Genomic DNA, 21,749 nt, shown 5'->3' with positions numbered 1-21,749 from the left:
TTTCATGTGAAACGAGTCAAGAGTGCTTCATTAGTGAAAAAACAAATTAAGTGTAATACATTGGGTGTTGGACTTGTTTTTCTTTTTGCACACATCAAAATGCTTACGCTTTACTTATAAACAGCTGGATGTCACCATGAATACAACTATGTTTTTCTTTCAGATTTATAAGTAGAAAAATATAACATTTTTGGTCTACAGGGGCATGTGCTTCTTGGAGCCAAATTAGATGATGGGAACCACCTCAATAGTTGAAGAATGCAAAGACATAACTGAAAGTAACATGATTGAAAACCACAACAAGGAGGCAACATCAACATAGTTGAAAATAGATATGACAGTAGTTGAAGAGGGATGTGGAAGCAAGGGGCAGGTTGTTTTGGGGGACCAAAAAATTAAAAACAAACAGGCAAGGGTTTGTGACATAGTGAGAGACTGTATGATATTGTGTTCTACATGCATGTGTCACAACAAATAATATGTATGTGCATCTTATCATCAGTCCGTGGCAACGCACGGGCAGTTAACTAGTATTCTTAAATTTAGTTTTGTAATAGTTTTAGTTTCTAGCATCTACTTATTCATATGTTTTATCAAGGTTTTCGCAGCAACGCGCAGGGCACCATCTAGTATACAAAGTACCAAAAGAAAAACAGGAGTACTAGAAATTTAGAGAATACTGTTTTCAGAAATATATATATTTTCTTTGCATACTCTCTTTGTACCTAAATATTTGTAGTTGGGCGAGTAGATATTTTATTTATTTCAACGTCATGCATAGAATTCTTTAATAAAAGTTCTGCATTTACTGTTTGACACAACCAAACATCTTATTACACATTCAACTCTTCTAGAATTCAACATGCCATGGCATCCATTTTCGAACCCACCCAAACCAAAAGGGCCCTGACATTAGCACGAAATGCCCACTAGTAATATCCTACTAGAAAAAAGCACAAACTGAGTCAAAAAAAACCTATCGCCTATAATACCTGAAAGTAAACACACAGGAGCAATGAAGTGCTAATAATGCAGAGACATTTGGTAACAGAGACAAGTAATGGTTCAGGCATTCAGACAGTTCACATTGGCCAAGACACACTGACAAAACGAAACCCACATACAGAGTTGTTCACAGAAGCTAATAATTACATTCACCCAAACCTGAGCAAAATACCAAACTCCAGGGTTTTCTTAAGTCGCATGATTTAGTGGACAGGCTTTATTTAGCGGTAAACTTGCCCAGCCAAGCTCTCTTGAAAGCCTCGACTCCTGTCAGATGCAAGCCGCTTCACTTCTTGCCTCGCAGCTTTGTGCCAAGAGCCCTTTCCAGCTTGCCGATGATCTGTTGGTTTGGGATAGCTTTGCCTGACTCGTACTCCTGGATGACTTGTGGCTTCTCATTGATCAGCTGGTAGTCAAACAATCGTCTTAGGAAATGAAGGCAGAGAGATGTTACAGATTTCAGGTTGGCAGTAAAGTAAGATTCATACCTGTGCAAGCTGTGCCTGTGTGAGCTTCTTGTCTGTTCTAGCCTGCATAATGCTCTTCTTCAGGTCTGACGGCACACGCTCATCTGTTGAGGTTAACCCCCAATGGTTAAAAAGCAATAAAACACGTATTGGCATTCCAATAACAATGAAAAAGTAACGACCATTGAAGGATTCAAATTCCTTAAACGTAAAATTCCACAGAATAACATTGCAATAATGTAACTCAAGTTTTAACAGTGTAGCCCTAAAAGAAAAATCATGATTTTCCTATTTACAGAATATGAAATCAAATGCCTAAACAGCAAATTTGCTCTGAAAGGACAGTACAGGTACATTATAGAGGAACTTAATTTTCCTTGTGATCAACAGTTGAATTGGCTACAGACAGAGAATATCAGTACAAAGTAGAAACTAAGAAAAAACTGACCAGTACATCACAACAAATTATGTTTATTCCAAACCTCAAAGAATTCATCAAACAATAGGGTAAACCATGGGTCCATGATGGTAGATTAATTAGGAACAACTGTTGCCTCAATACTGTGGAACAAGCAAGCCCAACATTCTTTACTACTCCTAGATAAGTACATATATACTGAAATGCATGTCAATGCATTAAGAAAGAAGGGAAACTGATCAACTGACAAGCATACTCCTGCATAGTTCCTTTTAAACAAAGGAAAAATCTTCGCCATATTTTACAGATATTATTGGATTTAACTGAGAAATACACACATCATATAAACAAAATGATTGCCATAGACACATCACATAAACAAGACTGTCATACACACAGCACATAAACAAAATGGTTGGACAATAAACAGCTATTTTAGTTTTAGGTAGTTATTCCTTATTCAAACATGTAGAGGTAAAAAGTGCAAGGAACTCACGAGCAAGATTCTCTGTATCATCATCAAGCCTCTTTGTATTGAGCGATGTGGTGCTATGAGCAGCTTTGTTGGTCCCAGCATTATCTGCATTCATCAACAATGCCATCAAAGTTAAAGCGGTCAACTTTTTAAGAATGTTAGATATATAAAATTCTCACATATCTATCTCAACAAAGTGTGCAAAAGATATGCACAGATAGATGTTCTGATCATACAATGGAAGCCTTTCTTCTACAGCACTGCCTATTATACAAGATATCACATACTGATCATGTACAGGAGTTTATGATGGCAATAAGGCCCGTAACATGCATAAGAAAACTAGAAAAATAACTCCCATGACAATAACCCTTTCAATGGGAATCACTTAACTGACATGAGCGAGGAAGTACTATTCGATGTTGGCATGAAGTGCGTTATTGCAAAGACAACCAAGATAATAGACATCACTAACTCCCATTATCCACAAAGCTACAACAACAACAACAACCAAGCCTTTCAGTCCCAAACAAGTTGGAGTAGGCTAGAGTTGAAACCCATAAGATCTCGAAGCCAAGTCATGGCTCTGGAACGTGGATAGCTAACTTCCATGCACCCCTGTCCATGGCTAAGTCTTTGTCGATATTCCAAACCTTCAGGTCTCTCTTAACGGACTCCTCCCATGTCAAGTTTGGTCTATTATCCACAAAGCTAAACAGTTAAATATATGGATCATATAATCCACAGTTGAACACAATAAGAGTGCACTAGGGACTAGGAACATGAGGTGTACAGGTGCACTAAAAGCATAATTAACACTTCTAATAGTCATGTAAAATCCTGATTATAATATAGAAGAGATTGATACAGCAGAGATCTACCAACACACTTTCAAATCCAAGTTCAATCCACAAATCACAGAAAAGAAGGGAGAAACATTGCTGCCAATAGTCCACACCATGATTTGTCTCTTGTTTCTAAGTGTGCGATTGAACTTTTTTTGTTAAGGTACATAAACGTTGTATTAAAATATTGTTTTTTTTATTCCGAAAACTTTCATAAACTTTACACATGCTAATTGACAAGACACTGTTGCACTCTAAACCAGTTAGTACACATCATCCCAAAATATTATTACAGTATTAGCTCCATCCAGAACCAAGACAACATGAATGCAATGTCATTCTACTTATACAGATCTTGCACCGAACATAGCACAGGTTCTTATCAACACTCTTTGATGACTTTACATGCTGCAAAAGAGTGTGGATATTTGAACTTGCAGTATCAATTCCAAATGCACAATCACATCAGAGATGCAACCAATGGGCCACTGCTGCAACACAGACTACAAGGATTAAACCCCAGTAATCGTATGTTCTAACCTCAGATTCAGTACAAGTGTTGCATCATCACTAATCAAACAAGAATGATAAAAGAAAGAAGAAAAAACTCATGAAAATAAGGTGCTTGGCACAATCAAATGACCAAACAAGAACATGCCCTGGTCTTCTAAAGCTCACAGACAATTTATTCTTCCAAAAATTCCTAATAATTCATTCCCCTCGAAAAAGAGGGCTAAGGAACGAAAATCCTCTTCTGAGCACGGGCTTAGCTGCTCCCGCTCTCGAAAAAAATCAAAAGGAATACTAGAAAAATTCAAAAAATTCCATTTTTTTGTGTGGTAGATAATTTGATGCGTGAGGTCCGCTCCAAATTTCATCTTCTTTGAACATCCGAGCAGCTCTCAGCAAAAAAGACAAATCGGGTCAGAAAATTCGTAAACAATCAACCTTTTTCACAGACCCAGATTTTGTCATTTTTGCTGAGAGCTGCTCAGATGTCCAAATAATATGAAATTTGGACCGGACCTCACGCATCAAATTGTCTACCACACAAAAAAATTGGAATTTTTTGAATTTTTCTAGTATTTTTTTTTATTTTTTTCGTGAGCGGGGGGTGCAGATGAGCCCGGGTGCAGAAACGCCCTGTCAGCTAAGGAATCCATTCTACCAAAACCGTCGCGTGAAACATGAACATGCTTCGGATCACCACGCCGATGTCCGAAAAGCAAAGAGAATCAATCCAAAACCCTAAGATTCACATCATCCCACGCCAATCTGGCGAAAAACCCGCGCCTACTCGAGAACGAACTAGCAACTACGCGGCCAAACCAAATCCACCACCGCATCAAGTGATTCCTTTCTACTCCAATACAAGGGGTCGAAAATTTCGGGGACAGGAGGGGGCATACGTTTCTTGGCGATGTCGATGTCGACGCCGGCGCGGCGGGCGGCGTTGACGGCCTTCTCGTCCTTCTTGGCGGCGGCGTTGGGCAGCTTCTTGCGCACGACCACCGGCTCCCAGTCCTGAGCGATCGGTCCCGTGCGAGACATCTCGGCTTGCTCCGGCTTCCGGTGTGGCTAGGGTTTCGCCGAGGTTGGAGACGATGAGGATGTGGTCGGTGAGAATGATCGGGGTTCAGGTGGCGACGGTCTCGTGACTCTTCTTGAGGTGAGCGCAAATGGGCCATCCCGCGATCCTGATGGGCTGGTAACGTGTCGGAGCGGACTTGGACCGAAGTTCTGGAGCCAGCCCGTTAGCGCAGCTCGCTCGTGTCGTTGTAGTTGGCTATGCTCTGTTTTTTTCTTCTTCTTCTTCTTCACTTCTGTTTTCTTTCCTGGTTTTTTCTGGGTTTTTATGTTGTCTTTGTTTCTCTTTGGGCACTGATTTTTTTCTTTTTTCTTTCTCACTTCGGTTCTTTTTATTTCTTTCTTGGGTTTTTCTATTTTTTTAAAACATATCTACATTTTCCTTACGCATTGTACATTTTTGTATACATCAAAAACATTTGTAATACACATTTAAAATTTTCTAGACACGTGATTAGTATTTTCTTCAAATATGTATGTTGTTTTCGTACACATTGTACTCTTTTCGTAGAGTCTTGAGGCCATAGCGGGGTGGGTTTGGCTAGGATTAAAATCCTAGCCGTCGTCGTCAAAGGAGTCGACCATCCGGTGCCGTTTTTCGACGGCTCTCCTCCGCCGACGACCTTTTGATTGTCGGTTGTGTGGAGGGTCACTGGATCCCGCGCATGTAGATTATTTTTGCTTTAAGTTTAGACCCTAGCAGCTAAAGCTTTTGGATCATCTCACGTCATCTGAAAGACGAAACATGTGATGGGTTTGTGGTTGACTGATGGCAGATGTGGTTTTCCTCCTTTGGCGTCTTAGTCACGGTGGGGTGTCAGATTTGGAGTTCGTTGGCGTGTCTGGGTGTTGTCTAGGTCTGATTCGTTCAACGCCAATGGTTTCATCTTTGGTCAGCCACTTTGGAGATCCGCAAAGCTGCATATTAGTGATGGAGCCGTGTCGAGCTCGGACGAGGAGGTGATCCATCATTATTTTCTTTGAAAGTTGTTGTGGTGGTTGTTGGGGAACGTCGCATGGGAAACAAAAAATTTCCTACGCGCACGAAGACCTATCATGGTGATGTCCATCTACGAGAGGGGATGAGTGATCTACGTACCCTTGTAGATCGTACAGCAGAAGCGTTAGAGAACGCGGTTGATGTAGTGGAACGTCCTCACGTCCCTCGATCCGCCCCGCGAACAATCCCGCGATCAGTCCCACGATCTAGTACCGAACGGACGGCACCTCCGCGTTCAGCACACGTACAACTCGACGATGATCTCGGCCTTCTTGATCCAGCAAGAGAGACGGAGAGGTAGAAGAGTTCTCCGGCAGCGTGACGGCGCTCCGGAGGTTGGTGATGATCTCGTCTCAGCAGGGCTCCGCCCGAGCTCCGCAGAAACGCGATCTAGAGGAAAAACTATGGAGGTATGTGATCGGGCAGCCGTGAGAAAGTCGTCTCAAATCTGCCCTAAAAGCGCCATATATATAGGAGGAGGGAGGGGGACCTTGCCTTGGGGTCCAAGGGACCCTCAAGGGGTCGGCCGAGCCAAGGGGGGGAGGACTCCCCCCCCCCAAACCGAGTTGGACTTGGTTTGGTGGGAGGAGTCCCCCTCCCTTCCCACTTCCTCCCTCTTTTTTTTCTTTTCCTTTGATTTCCTTCTCTTGGCGCATAGGCCCCCTTGGGGCTGTCCCACCAGCCCACTAAGGGCTGGTGTGTCTCCCCAAAGCCTATGGGCTTCCCCGGGGTGGGTTGCCCCCCCCGGTGAACTCCCGGAACCCATTCGTCATTCCCGGTACATTCCCGGTAACTCCGAAAACCTTCCGGTAATCAAATGAGGTCATCCTATATATCAATCTTCGTTTCCGGACCATTCCGGAAACCCTCGTGACGTCCGTGATCTCATCCGGGACTCCGAACAACATTCGGTAACCAACCATATAACTCAAATACACATAAAACAACGTCGAACCTTAAGTGTGCAGACCCTGCGGGTTCGAGAACTATGTAGACATGACCCGAGAGACTCCTCGGTCAATATCCAATAGCGGGACCTGGATGCCCATATTGGATCCTACATATTCTACGAAGATCTTATCGTTTGAACCTCAGTGCCAAGGATTCGTATAATCCCGTATGTCATTCCCTTTGTCCTTCGGTATGTTACTTGCCCGAGATTCGATCGTCAGTATCCGCATACCTATTTCAATCTCGTTTACCGGCAAGTCTCTTTACTCGTTCTGTAATACAAGATCCCGCAACTTACACTAAGTTACATTGCTTGCAAGGCTTGTGTGTGATGTTGTATTACCGAGTGGGCCCCGAGATACCTCTCCGTCACACGGAGTGACAAATCCCAGTCTTGATCCATACTAAATCAACTAACACCTTCGGAGATACCTGTAGAGCATCTTTATAGTCACCCAGTTATGTTGCGACGTTTGATACACACAAAGCATTCCTCCGGTGTCAGTGAGTTATATGATCTCATGGTCATAGGAATAAATACTTGACACGCAGAAAACAGTAGCAACAAAATGACACGATCAACATGCTACGTCTATTAGTTTGGGTCTAGTCCATCACGTGATTCTCCCAATGACGTGATCCAGTTATCAAGAAACAACACCTTGTTCATAATCAGAAGACACTGACTATCATCGATCAACTGGCTAGCCAACTAGAGGCATGCTAGGGACGGTGTTTTGTCTATGTATCCACACATGTAAATGAGTCTTCATTCAATACAATTATAGCATGGATAATAAACTATTATCTTGATACAGGAATTATAATAATAACTATACATTTATTATTGCCTCTAGGGCATAATTCCAACAGTCTCCCACTTGCACTAGAGTCAATAATCTAGCCCTCACATCACCATGTGAATTACATTGTAATAAATCTAACACCCATACAGTTCTGGTGTCGATCATGTTTTGGCCGTGGAAGAGGTTTAGTCAGCGGGTCTGCTACATTCAGATCCGTGTGCACTTTGCATATATTTACGTCCTCCTCCTCGACGTAGTCGCGGATGAGGTTGAAGCGTCGTTTGATGTGTCTGGTCTTCTTGTGAAACCTTGGTTCCTTTGCTAAGGCAATGGCACCAGTGTTGTCACAGAACAAGGTTATTGGATCAAGTGCACTTGGCACCACTCCAAGATCCGTCATGAACTGCTTCATCCAGACACCCTCCTTAGCCGCCTCCGAGGCATCCATGTACTCCGCTTCACATGTAGAATCTGCTACGACGCTTTGTTTGGAACTGCACCAGCTTACTGCACCCCCATTAAGAATAAATACGTATCCGGTTTGCGACTTAGAGTCGTCCGGATCTGTGTCAAAGCTTGCATCGACGTAACCTTTTACGGCGAGTTCTTCGTCACCTCCATACACGAGAAACATCTCCTTAGTCCTTTTCAGGTACTTCAGGATATTCTTGACCGCCGTCCAGTGATCCACTCCTGGATTACTCTGGAACCTACCTGCCATACTTATGGCCAGGCTAACATCCGGTCTAGTGCACAGCATTGCATACATGATAGAGCCTATGGCTGAAGCATAGGGGACGGAGCGCATATGCTCTCTATCTTCATCAGTTGCTGGGCACTGAGTCTTACTCAATCTCGTACCTTGTAACACTGGCAAGAACCCTTTCTTGGACTGTTCCATTTTGAACCTCTTCAAAACTTTATCAAGGTATGTGCTTTGTGAAAGTCCTATCAGGCGCTTTGATCTATCCCTATAGATCTTAATGCCTAGAATGTAAGCAGCTTCTCCTAGGTCCTTCGTAGAGAAACTTTTATTCAAGTAACCTTTTATGCTTCCCAAAAAGCTCTACGTTGTTTCCAATCAGTAATATGTCATCCACATATAATATCAGAAATGCCACAGAGCTCCCACTCACTTTCTTGTAAATACAAGATTCTCCAACCACTTGTATAAACCCAAATGCCTTGATCACCTCATCAAAGCGTTTGTTCCAACTCGGAGATGCTTGCACCAGTCCATAAATGGATCGCTGGAGCTTGCACACCTTGTCAGCATTTTTAGGATCGACAAAACCTTCGGGTTGCATCATATACAACTCTTCCTTAAGGAAACCGTTAAGGAACGCCGTTTTGACATCCATCTGCCAGATTTCATAATCAAAAAATGCAACTATTGCTAACATGATTCTGACGGACTTAAGCATCGCTACGGGTGAGAAGGTCTCATCGTAGTCAACTCATGGAACTTGTGAAAAACCCTTTGCCACAAGTCGAGCTTTATAAACGGTCACATTACCGTCAGCGTCCGTCTTCTTCTTAAAGATCCATTTGTTCTGAATAGCCTTGCGGCCCTCAGGTAGTATCTCCAAAGTCCACACTTTGTTCTCATATATGGATCCTATCTCGGATTTCATGGCTTCTAGCCATTTGTTGGAATCTGGGCCCACCATTGCTTCTTCATAATTTGCAGGTTCATTGTTGTCTAACAACATGATTGATAAGACGGGATTACCGTACCACTCTGGAGCAGCGCGTGATCTCGTCGACCTGCGTGGTTCAACGGAAACTTGAACTGGAGTTTCATGATCATCATCATTAACTTCCTCCTCAACCGGCGTCGCAACGACAGAGGTTTCCCCTTGCCCTGCGCCACCATCCAGAGGGATGAGAGGTTCGACAACCTCGTCAAGTTCTATCTTCCTCCCACTCAAATCTCTCGAGAAAAACTCCTTCTCGAGAAAAGTTCCGTTCTTAGCAACAAACACTTTGCCCTCGGATTTGAGATAGAAGGCGTACCCAACTGTCTCTTTTGGGTAACCTATGAAGACGCACTTTTCCGCTTTGGGTTCCAGCTTTTCAGGCTGAAGCTTTTTGACATAAGCATCACATCCCCAAACTTTAAGAAACGACAACTTTGGCCTTTTGCCATACCACAGTTCGTATGGTGTCGTCTCAACGGATTTCGATGGTGCCCTATTTAAAGTGAATGTAGCTGTTTCTAATGCATAACCCCAAAATGATAACGGCAAATCAGTAAGAGACATCATAGATCGCACCATCTCTAACAAAGTACGATTACGACGTTCGGACACACCATTACGCTGTGGTGTTCCAGGCGGTGTTAACTGCGAAACAATTCCACATTGTCTTAAGTGAGTACCAAACTCGAAACTCAGATATTCACCCCCACGATCAGACCGTAGGAACTTGATCTTCTTGTTACGATGATTTTCCACTTCACTCTGAAATTGCTTGAACTTTTCAAATGTTTCAGACTTGTGCTTCATCAAGTAGACATAACCATATCTACTTAAATCGTCAGTGAAGGTGAGAAAATAACGATATCCGCCGCGTGCCTCCACGCTCATTGGACCACACACATCGGTATGTATGATTTCCAATAAGTCACTTGCACGCTCCATTGTTCCGGAGAACGGAGTCTCAGTCATCTTGCCCATGAGGCATGGTTCGCACGTGTCAAGTGAATCAAAGTCAAGTGACTCCAAAAGTCCATCAGCATGGAGTTTCTTCATGCGCTTTACACCAATATGACCCAAGCGGCAGTGCCACAAAAATATGGCGTTATCATTGTTTACTCTAACTCTTTTGGTCTCAATGTTATGTATATGCGTATCGCTACCAAGATTCAATATGAACAATCCTCTCACATTCGGTGCATGACCATAAAAGATGTTACTCATAGAAATAGAACAACCATTATTCTCAGACTTAAAAGAGTAACCGTCTCGCAATAAACAAGATCCAGATATAATGTTCATGCTCAACGCAGGCACTAAATAACAATGATTTAAGTTCATCACTAATCCCGATGGTAGTTGAAGTGACACTGTGCCGACGGCGATTGCATCAACCTTGGAACCGTTTCCTACGCGCATCGTCACTTCGTCTTTCGCCAACCTTCGTCTATTCCGCAGTTCCTGCTTCGAGTTGCAAATGTGAGCAACAGAACCAGTATCAAATACCCAGGCACTACTACGAGAGCCGGTTAAGTACACATCAATAACATGTATATCAAATATACCTGATTTTTCTTTGCCCGCCTTCTTATCTGCCAGATACTTGTGGCAATTGCGCTTCCAGTGACCCATACCCTTGCAATAGAAGCACTCTGTTTCAGGCTTAGGTCCAGCTTTGGGTTTCTTCGGTGGATTGGCAACAGGCTTGCCGCTCTTCTTCAAATTGCCCTTCTTGCCTTTGCCGTTTCTCTTGAAACCAGTGGTCTTGCTCACCATCAACACTTGATGCTCTTTACGGAGTTCAGACTCTGCGACTTTCAGCATCGCAAACAACTCGCCGGGAGACTTGTTCATCCCTTGCATGTTGTAGTTCAACACAAAGCCTTTATAGCTTGGCGGCAGTGATTGAAGGATTCTGTCAGTGATAGCTTCTTGCGGGAGTTCAATCCCCAGTTCAGCTAGACGGTTTGAGTACCCAGACATTTTGAGCACATGTTCACTGATAGACGAGTTTTTCTCCATCTTGCAAGCATAGAATTTATCGGAGGTATCATACCTCTCGATCCGGGCGTTCTTCTGAAAGATAAACTTCAACTCCTGGAACATCTCAAATGCTCCATGACGCTCAAAGCGGCGTTGAAGTCCCGGTTCTAAGCCATACAAGACTGCACATTGAACTATTGAGTAGTCCTCCTTACGTGCTAACCAAGCGTTCTTAACATCCTGATCAGCCGTAGCGGGTGGTTCATCTCCTAGCGCAGCATTAAGGACATAATCCTTCTTTCCATCTTGTAAGATTAGCTTAAGATTACGAGCCCAGTCTACAAAGTTGCTTCCATCATCTTTCAACTTAGCTTTCTCTAGGAACGTATTAAAATTCAGGATGACACTTGCGTGAGCCATGATCTACAACACAAATATATTCAAAGTGGACTTAGACTATGTTCAAGATAATTAGAGTTCAACTTAATCAAATTATATGCTAAACTCCCACTCAAAAAGTACATCTCTCTAGTCATTTGAGTGGTTCATGATCCACTTACACTATCCCAAGTCCGATCATCACGTGAGTTGAGTATAGTTTCAGTGGTAAGCATCCCTATGCTAATCATATCAATTATATGATTCATGATCGACCTTTCGGTCTCATGTGTTCTGAGGCCATGTCTGCACATGCTAGGCTCGTCAAGCTTAACCCGAGTGTTCCGCGTGCGCAACTGTTTTGCACCCGTTGTATGTGAACGTTGAGTCTATCACACCCGATCATCACGTGGTGTCTCGAAACAACGAACTGTAGCAACGGTGCACAGTCGGGGAGAACACAATTTCGTCTTGAAATTTTAGTGAGAGGTCACCTCATAATGCTACCGTCGTTCTAAGCAAAATAAGGTGCAAAAAAGGATTAACATCACATGCAATTCATAAGTGACATGATATGGCCATCATCACGTGCTTCTCGATCTCCATCACCAAAGCACCGGCACGATCTTCTTGTCACCGGCGCCACACCATGATCATCCATCAACGTGTTGCCATCGGGGTTGTCGTGCTACTTATGCTATTACTACTAAAGCTACATCCTAGCAAAATAGTAAACGCATCTGCAAGCACAAACGTTAGTATAAAGACAACCCTATGGCTCCTGCCGGTTGTCGTACCATCGACATGCAAGTCGATATTTCTATTACAACATGATCATCTCATACATCCAATATATCACATCACATCGTTGGCCATATCACATCACAATCATACCCTGCAAAAACAAGTTATACGTCCTCTAATTTTGTTGTTGCATGTTTTACGTGGTGACCAAGGGTATCTAGTAGGATCGCATCTTACTTACGCAAACACCACAACGGAGATATATGAGTTGCTATTTAACCTCATCCAAGGACCTCCTCGGTCAAATCCGATTCAACTAAAGTTGGAGAAACCGTCACTTGCCAGTCATCTTTGAGCAAAGGGGGTTACTCGTAACGATGAAACCAGTCTCTCGTAAGCGTACGAGTAATGTCGGTCCAAGCCGCTTCAATCCAACAATACCGCGGAATCAAGAAAAGACTAAGGAGGGCAGCAAAACGCACATCACCGCCCACAAAACCTTTTGTGTTCTACTCGAGAAGACATCTACGCATGAACCTAGCTCTGATACCACTGTTGGGGAACGTCGCATGGGAAACAAAAAATTTCCTACGCGCACGAAGACCTATCATGGTGATGTCCATCTACGAGAGGGGATGAGTGATCTACGTACCCTTGTAGATCGTACAGCAGAAGCGTTAGAGAACGCGGTTGATGTAGTGGAACGTCCTCACGTCCCTCGATCCGCCCCGCGAACAATCCCGCGATCAGTCCCACGATCTAGTACCGAACGGACGGCACCTCCGCGTTCAGCACACGTACAACTCGACGATGATCTCGGCCTTCTTGATCCAGCAAGAGAGACGGAGAGGTAGAAGAGTTCTCCGGCAGCGTGACGGCGCTCCGGAGGTTGGTGATGATCTCGTCTCAGCAGGGCTCCGCCCGAGCTCCGCAGAAACGCGATCTAGAGGAAAAACTATGGAGGTATGTGGTCGGGCAGCCGTGAGAAAGTCGTCTCAAATCTGCCCTAAAAGCGCCATATATATAGGAGGAGGGAGGGGGACCTTGCCTTGGGGTCCAAGGGACCCTCAAGGGGTCGGCCGAGCCAAGGGGGGGAGGACTCCCCCCCCCAAACCGAGTTGGACTTGGTTTGGTGGGAGGAGTCCCCCTCCCTTCCCACTTCCTCCCTCTTTTTTTTCTTTTCCTTTGATTTCCTTCTCTTGGCGCATAGGCCCCCTTGGGGCTGTCCCACCAGCCCACTAAGGGCTGGTGTGTCTCCCCAAAGCCTATGGGCTTCCCCGAGGTGGGTTGCCCCCCCCGGTGAACTCCCGGAACCCATTCGTCATTCCCGGTACATTCCCGGTAACTCCGAAAACCTTCCGGTAATCAAATGAGATCATCCTATATATCAATCTTCGTTTCCGGACCATTCCGGAAACCCTCGTGACGTCCGTGATCTCATCCGGGACTCCGAACAACATTCGGTAACCAACCATATAACTCAAATACACATAAAACAACGTCGAACCTTAAGTGTGCAGACCCTGCGGGTTCGAGAACTATGTAGACATGACCCGAGAGACTCCTCGGTCAATATCCAATAGCGGGACCTGGATGCCCATATTGGATCCTACATATTCTACGAAGATCTTATCGTTTGAACCTCAGTGCCAAGGATTCGTATAATCCCGTATGTCATTCCCTTTGTCCTTCGGTATGTTACTTGCCCGAGATTCGATCGTCAGTATCCGCATACCTATTTCAATCTCGTTTACCGGCAAGTCTCTTTACTCGTTCTGTAATACAAGATCCCGCAACTTACACTAAGTTACATTGCTTGCAAGGCTTGTGTGTGATGTTGTATTACCGAGTGGGCCCCGAGATACCTCTCCGTCACACGGAGTGACAAATCCCAGTCTTGATCCATACTAAATCAACTAACACCTTCGGAGATACCTGTAGAGCATCTTTATAGTCACCCAGTTATGTTGCGACGTTTGATACACACAAAGCATTCCTCCGGTGTCAGTGAGTTATATGATCTCATGGTCATAGGAATAAATACTTGACACGCAGAAAACAGTAGCAACAAAATGACACGATCAACATGCTACGTCTATTAGTTTGGGTCTAGTCCATCACGTGATTCTCCCAATGACGTGATCCAGTTATCAAGAAACAACACCTTGTTCATAATCAGAAGACACTGACTATCATCGATCAACTGGCTAGCCAACTAGAGGCATGCTAGGGACGGTGTTTTGTCTATGTATCCACACATGTAAATGAGTCTTCATTCAATACAATTATAGCATGGATAATAAACTATTATCTTGATACAGGAATTATAATAATAACTATACATTTATTATTGCCTCTAGGGCATAATTCCAACAGTGGTGCCAGGGGCAGATGACGAATGTTGGTGTCAAGCTCAGCGGTGTTTTGCCATCCTTTTAGTTTTGTCATGGTGGTTTTTACATGACTTGTAATTTAATCTTTATCATATAAATGAGACACAGATTACCATGCAAAAAATTACACTTTTGGTATACATCTAAAGCATTTTTTCTCTAGGTTTAACATCTTTCATAAGCATGATTAACTATTTATCATATATATGTTTTGATGTCTACTTTTAAAGTACACATTATATATTCTCGGTATACATCAAAGAAAAAGATTATACATGTTGTAACATTTTTTCAAATACATTATTAACAAAAAAATAAAATATATGTTTTGGTGTGTATTGTTTCAATACAAATTTAACATTTTGTTTTCAAATATATGTTTGAAGTGTATTGTTTCAATACACATTGTACATTTTTTCTATACTTACTAAAAACATTTTCAATACACGTTTAACAATTCTCATATACATGATTAACATTCTTTCCAAATATATGTTATGATGTCTACTTTTTTTCATACGCATCTACATTTTTCTTATACACCTGAAACATTTTTTTCATAGTCGTCTAACATTTTTTTTAAAATTACACGCACAGTTTTGTACATGGTATGACATTTTAAAAAAGCATGCTTGCTTACAAAATTGTAAATATTCAAATATTTGAACATTCTTTAAATGTAACAGACATTTCTTTGAAGGTTGTCGACATATTTCAATTCAACAAAAAAATATACTGTATTAACATTTATAAAATTTTCGAATTGTTTTATTTTAAAAATATAATAAAGTTATAAATAAAAAAAATGAAAGATGAATGATTGAACTTAGCGAAGCAACGAATGCAGTGAAGAACTAAATGGGTGATTCCACTTCTAGCTCTCTTTAGGCGATCGCGGCCTATTGCTCGCTTATAGCAAATTACAAGCGTGCCCATCCTTTCGTTCTTCCTTTGGAAGAGTTTCGGTCCTGTTCACCTCGGTTTCTCGGTTTGCACAATGACTAGTGGCTAAATTTCGTGTGATTAACTCTTCTCTCACTAGGTTATTGCATTCTGTTTTTTTGTTTCGCTTTTATCTATGTTAGTTTGGGTTTTAATTACCAGACAGCAAGCGATAAGCTATCTAATAAAAACCTTGGGTTTTAATCATATTACAACGATGCCTTTCTCATTTGTACATCGTGTTGGATTTGTGTTGAAGATTGTATTTATTTTAAGAGGATAGTGGAGTTGATTGGTGTGTGGTTGTGCTATCATTATACATTTCGGCTTCGGTGCCAGCCGGTGCTGGATGCGGTAGCCCGCTCTTATTCCATGTTGAACAGTGAAATAAGTACTACTCCCTTCGTTCTTAAATATAAGTCTTTTAATCAATTTCACTAGAAGTCTATATACGGAGTAAAATTAGTGAATCTATACTCTAAAGTATGTATATATACATCCGTATATAGTCTACTAGTAAAATCTCTAAAAAGATTTAGGCAGTGTTTCTTTTCAAGGGACTAGACTTTTTTTTTAGTCCCAGGGACTAAAGAAAAAAGTCCCTCCAAGAGAGTCTTCTTCGAGTCCCTTAAGGAAAAGTCACTCTTGTTTCTTTACCTAGGGACTAAAAGGGACTTTTTAGTCTAGTTCCTGGGTAAAGAAACACCACCTTATATTTAAGAACGGAGGGAGTATTTATTAAGCTCGCAAGCTACAAGCTTTTAGTCCAGTCCAAATTTTTTTTTTTAAAAAAATCTGGCAGCACTCGCTCCATGACATTTCATAAAAAATGTTTTTCCATAATTACATCACCAAGAAAATGAAAACAAAAGCTATTAATTAATAAATGAATAAAAGCCAGTTGATGTTCCCGTCGCTAGCCTCTGTTTGTCACGTGGCAGAACTCTCTGATCTCGCCCTCGCCGGTGCCGGTGAGCTCGCTCATCTTCCTCATGGCGGCAGCGAACTTTGCCGCCCACTCCCGCTGGTCCCCCGCGCTGTCCTCCACCATCCGCCTCGTCTCGCCGTCGTCGAGCAGCGCCCGGTCCGAGTTGAAGGGCACCCTCCCGGCGAGCACGTTCCCGAAGTAGCGGCCGTCGAGGTCTCCCGGCGTCTCCTGGTCCTGCGCGACCCATTCCTCCGCCCCGGCGTCCTCGGGGCACTGCGACTGCATGTCGGCGCCGTAGCTCGAGTCCATGGTCTCGTGCACCGCGGGGTGGATCCGGTCCCTGAACGACGAGCAGTGCGCGCGCCCGATGGAGTGCGCGCCGGAGAGCGCGACGAGCTCGTCCCTGCCGAAGCCTTTGGAGGCGAAGGCGCGGACGAGGTCGTCGAGCTGCGCGAACGGCGGCGGCAGGCTCTGGATGGCGTCGGACGCGTCAGAGGTGAGCCCGTCGCGGCGGCCCGAGGGGACGTCGTAGCTGACCGCCCCGGAGCTGAGGACGAAGGCGGCGTCGCGGGCGGCGAAGGCGAGGATGTCGGCGCACGACACGGTGCCGGGGCACGCGTCCTCCAGCTGCCTCTTGGCCTCCTCCACCACGTCGATCCCGCGGAGGCCGCCGTTCGCCGGCGAGGCCTTCTCGGGGTTCGGGTTGACGGGGCTCGGATCAATGAGGACGGAGCCATCACAGCCCTACAATGATGCATCAACAGAGCGCTGCTAGATCAGTTTCTACATACGCAAAAGAAATAGAATATTCACCTACGTTACGTACGTACCTTGACAAAGCAATCATGGAAGTGGAGGCGAATGAGCCCCGCGCCGGAGCCACCGTCGCCGGACCGGGAGACGTGTTGCTCGACGACAGCCCGCACGACGGCCTCGACGTCGACGGTGCAGTTGGTGCTGGCGCCGTAGAACCCGTCCTGCAGGGCGGCGTCGGCGGACGGTGGCAGCAGCCCATGCAGCGCCAACAAGAGCAGCATTACCGAGTTGATGCGTCCTCCCGTCATCTTGCACACTCACGCTTCTTAACCAAGAATGTCAACTCCAAAACGAGAAGCTGCAACTGCAAGATCTATCTGGTGATGAAGAGGTGCTACTGATTTATATCGATCTGGACTTGTCTCGCATCCAGCGAGCTCGATCGAACATGGCGCGAACTCGTGGAGCCTTTGACTCTGCTGACAATCTCGGCATGCAGGTTGCAAGGAATGATGGACATTGGACAGCGAGGATCCGCAGGTGGGAGAATATGAATATATTCTCGATATCAATCAGCTAAAATCGATCTGAAACAGGGAAGGTACGCCTGCAGTTAATTAATTATTGGCGCCATGTACGGATGAGCGGAAGCAGCTAGTACCGAAATTTGTAGATCCAAGGTACGGAAGAATTAATTCGTAGATAGTATCATCTGCGGTTAATTAATGCACCTGAACCGTGGATGAACTGTTTAGTGAGGTGATGTGAGACGAGGGAGTAGTGGTAGAAGAAATTCCAGAGTCCGTTTGGGCAGAGCCGTGGCCTGTCCTTAGATGCCTGAACAAATTTCTCCGGGGTGAGCGTTCAACATTTGATCTCCTTCATGTCAGACCACTTACCCATCTTAGCGCAGCTTGCAAAGCTTAATCCTAGAAGTCAGACACAAGGACAAAATCCATGGTACGACTACGAGGTGGTGCTGCCTGGATTTTCGACTGACAAAGCCAAGTATGTACATCATACAAGTATGAATTACTGAAGACAGCAATGAGCTCATTGAAGACGTGGAGTAAACAGAGGTTTCGGTCTATGCAAAAGGAACCTAAAAAGTTACAGAGAAAAAAATGTAAAACCTCTGCATTACAGGGGAGGGTGATGGATGGAGCAGTAGCCTAGCACTTCGTATTTCCAATTGTGAAGAACTAGTTGCCTCCACCTACCAATAGTGTTGTCACATTGGTCAGAAGATATGAACCAACGAACTGGAAGAACAAAACAGCGCTGAATATCACGAGACCCATCTTGAAATGAGATTCGTTCTTCTCACCTTTTACCCCAAGGAAATCACTCTACCTTCTCCAGCAATGAGTGATTGACATGGAAACTATAACAGCCACATCAAGGTTAAAATGTGATCTCACCTGATGCTTGTGAACACGCAGAAAACAATGTAACCGGTAACAACGTCAGAAGCTTGGTAGTCAAGTACCAGCAGTATACTGTCATGAATCAACTCCCGTGCAAACAAGGATAATTCCAAACCAAATTAGATGTGACAATGATACATTTGATGTTACTATCAAAACAAAATTTCCAAGACTTCAACCTACTAGACGACTACACGAGGCATAAGATAACCTATACAATCCTTATTTGATGACTTCCCGGATGATTCGGCTCTCTATCAGTTCAGATCGATCAACAGATCGTCTAAACTACCTGGAAGGCAATCTGGAGTCTTTATCTCGAGATCCCTTTAAGCACGAGTCATCAGAGTGGTCGAAAATGATAGTGTAGTTCTTGCTGCTCACATCTCTAAAGTAGCATCCATGGGTACCCAGGTACTTATACACCTGGTGGTTCTCTCCGTAGCCAGAAGTCACCAGATTCCCCTTCACCCTCATACTACCGCGCGCAGACTGTGCATTCCGCAAAGAGCTGTAGGAGAAGCCTTGCTCCCCACCGGAGACCCTCTTCTCATTGATGCCCAATTTGACAGCCGAAACAAGTGAGTACTCATCACCCACCTCGTCTGAGGTCCCAGAGAAAAGATAGAGTGGGAAGACCTGGTGAACTACTTCTTCCGAGTGCAGCACGGCGCCGTTAGTGGTGAAAACGCCTGACTTTACGTCGATAGTTTGGTTCACCACTTGCTCGCTGCCGTTCTTGCTATACACATTGCTGTTTTTGTAGCTGAATCTCTGGTAGAAAGTTGTCATGACCTTTCCGTGTGACGATTCCACCCAGCCGGTGGCGGAGACATGCCGGCTTGCGCTTGACATGAACCGCCCATCCAGCCCGCTGAACTCCGAGTCCACATTTGCCGATGTGGACGTATCATAGCTGACAATGCCCCCAGTTGTCTTTCCACTCTTGTGATCTAACCATAGGTGCAAATTGGCATCAATGAACCATACATCCAACGCATTTGTCACACCAAACCCGAACTCATGCTCCTTGCCATCCAGGAGCTTCCCCAAGAATGGCGTGATGTCAATGTCATATGTTGGGAGATTGAATGAGCCAATGCCAGTGATAGGCCGCCAGAAAAGCGGGTTGACACCGCCGGTGTAGATGACAGTGAACGGCCAAACAGCACCGACGATGTCTTCATTGACCTTAACAATGACCTCCCGGAAGGCGCCATTGCCAATGTTGCTAGACAACTTGTTGGCCTCAATGTACTCGTTGGGAGGGTGGGTGAACCAGTCCTCATCGTTGGAGTGGAACGAAACAAACACCTCAAGGACCGCCCTGTAGGTGTTCGACGGAATGGCAAGCTTCTTTGACTGCGCATCGGTGGAATTCTGGATGGCGAACCACTGCCCGTCATTCAGAGGTAGGCTTCTCGAGATGGGCAGGACCAAATCGGAGTGCGGCGGCGGCGGCGGTGACGGCGTTGTGGGGTGGAAGTAAAGATGGAGCGTGAGATTGGCGTGGTAGACACCGGTGTATGTGCTATCGACGATGTTGCCAAGGTACACCGCGACCTCGCCAGGCTCGGAGAGAAGCGCCGCGTACCTCGTGACGTCGCGGGAGACCGACCAGTGGATGCCGTTGGGGCGCGGCTCGGCGGTACAGCTGCGGAGGAGCTCGGCGCCGGAGAGCCAGACGCCGAAGATGCGGTCGAACTGGCGGCCGCGGCAGTCTGCGCTCCACTCGAGCACCGCGAGCGCGAGCGACCCGCCCCGGGCGCGGGCGGCGGCGAGGCACTCGGGCGGGACGTAGGAGGCGGTGGCCGGAGGACGGCCGTAGGTGTAGCCGAAGGAGTCGGAGAGGAGCAGCGCGGAGCAGGGCCCGACGCTGCCGCGCGGCGGCTGGATCGGGCGGTCCACCTCCAAGAAAGTGGTGGGTGGCTCCGAGGCGTTGACCGGCGCGAGCTGGAGCGGCAGAAAGCGGTGTCTGCGCGGCACGGCGACCGCGGCGAGGGGGGGCAGGAGCGCCAGGAGGAAGATCAGGCAGGAGCTGGTGGTCAGCGACGCCATGGCTGGAGCTGGAGGGAGTGATATGGAGTGGAAGTGGAACTGGAAGAATGATGATTCTCTTTAGATAACGCCAGATGCAGCTGACATGATTCTTGTTTAGTAACGAGGCCGTGAGTACTCCCTAGAATCTACACTTATAGTATGTCTATATACTTTCGTACGTAGTCCACTAATGAAACCTCTTTAAAGACTTATATTTAGAAACGGAGGGAGTACATTTAAACAGAGATAATTACATGGAACCACAATTTTAGTGCAGCTTCTAACAATTTGCCACAACTTTTGACTTAGCATAGCCCAAATCTACCCTTGTAATGGCCAATCTGACTGGTTGGACCCACATGTCAGACCCTAGGTGATGCCACTATTTTCTGGCCCACATGTCAGGCCCTAGGCCATATTGACATTGTAACAGGAAATCGCAAGATCAAAGCATACTTTCTTGCATATAACAAATATGAATACATATTCCAAAATAGGCTTCATCAATCAAGAAGAGAAAAAAAAAAAGACTAGCAACAGTGTTCTCTAAAACCCAACTAGGCTTTTCGCAAAAACATAAAAAAATAATCAACTAGGCTGACATTTGAGAACAAAATCTGTTGGATCATACTACTTGATATTGTCTATTGGCATTCGTATAATTGGTGAAAGCCTAATGGATGCCCGGTTCACCGGCAGCCTTCCAAATGCGAGAATGGTGTGCCACGCCGTGCACTTACACATAAAGCCAATACTGGCCATTAGTGAAAAGATGCCCGGGAAGGTCAACGCCGTGCAAACATGGCTTCATACATACTCCCTCCGTTCCTAAATATAAGTTTTTTAAGCGATTTCACTAGTGGACTACATACGAAGCAAAATGAGTGAATCTACACTCTAAAGTATG

At 45.0% G+C, this 21,749-nt stretch overlaps 3 protein-coding genes across 3 annotated transcripts; all 3 read right to left on the bottom strand.

The window, feature by feature from the left end:
* Positions 1–1,016: 1,016 nt before the first annotated feature.
* LOC123443178 (multiprotein-bridging factor 1a-like) lies at positions 1,017–4,857 on the bottom strand. Its single transcript, XM_045119472.1, has 4 exons — positions 4,620–4,857; positions 2,387–2,470; positions 1,494–1,576; positions 1,017–1,411 (listed from the first exon to the last, which is right to left on the bottom strand). The coding sequence occupies exons 1-4, from the start codon at positions 4,759–4,761 to the stop codon at positions 1,292–1,294; spliced, it is 429 nt and encodes a 142-aa protein (XP_044975407.1). The 5' UTR covers positions 4,762–4,857; the 3' UTR covers positions 1,017–1,291.
* Positions 4,858–16,456: 11,599 nt separating this feature from the next.
* On the bottom strand, positions 16,457–18,808 carry LOC123443177 (peroxidase 2-like). Its single transcript, XM_045119471.1, has 3 exons — positions 18,107–18,808; positions 17,450–17,962; positions 16,457–17,363 (listed from the first exon to the last, which is right to left on the bottom strand). Exons 2-3 carry the CDS (start codon positions 17,681–17,683, stop codon positions 16,608–16,610), a joined length of 990 nt encoding a protein of 329 aa, XP_044975406.1. The 5' UTR covers positions 17,684–17,962; positions 18,107–18,808; the 3' UTR covers positions 16,457–16,607.
* Positions 18,809–18,906: 98 nt separating this feature from the next.
* Positions 18,907–21,728, bottom strand: LOC123443175 (peptide-N4-(N-acetyl-beta-glucosaminyl)asparagine amidase A-like). Its single transcript, XM_045119469.1, has one exon. The coding sequence runs from the start codon at positions 20,858–20,860 to the stop codon at positions 19,091–19,093; it is 1,770 nt and encodes a 589-aa protein (XP_044975404.1). The 5' UTR covers positions 20,861–21,728; the 3' UTR covers positions 18,907–19,090.
* Positions 21,729–21,749: the final 21 nt, after the last annotated feature.

Source organism: Hordeum vulgare, chromosome 3H (genome assembly GCF_904849725.1).
Source record: "Hordeum vulgare subsp. vulgare chromosome 3H, MorexV3_pseudomolecules_assembly, whole genome shotgun sequence".
NCBI lineage: Eukaryota > Viridiplantae > Streptophyta > Magnoliopsida > Poales > Poaceae > Hordeum > Hordeum vulgare.
This window is presented reverse-complemented; position numbering and strand designations above follow the sequence as displayed.

What these genes read in the sequence shown, in the direction of transcription:
- LOC123443178 (XM_045119472.1), bottom strand. Translation starts at nt 4,761, where the DNA reads ATGTCTCGCACGGGACCGATCGCTCAGGACTGGGAGCCGGTGGTCGTG. An exon ending in CATCGACATCGCCAAGAAAC is followed by an intron (nt 2,471 to 4,619) that starts GTATGCCCCCTC and finishes TGATGAATGCAG; the next exon opens with ATAATGCTGGGACCAACAAA. An exon ending in CACAGGCACAGCTTGCACAG is followed by an intron (nt 1,412 to 1,493) that starts GTATGAATCTTA and finishes TTTGACTACCAG; the next exon opens with CTGATCAATGAGAAGCCACA.
- LOC123443177 (XM_045119471.1), bottom strand. Translation starts at nt 17,683, where the DNA reads ATGACGGGAGGACGCATCAACTCGGTAATGCTGCTCTTGTTGGCGCTG. An exon ending in TCCATGATTGCTTTGTCAAG is followed by an intron (nt 17,364 to 17,449) that starts GTACGTACGTAA and finishes GCATCATTGTAG; the next exon opens with GGCTGTGATGGCTCCGTCCT.
- LOC123443175 (XM_045119469.1), bottom strand. Translation starts at nt 20,860, where the DNA reads ATGGCGTCGCTGACCACCAGCTCCTGCCTGATCTTCCTCCTGGCGCTC.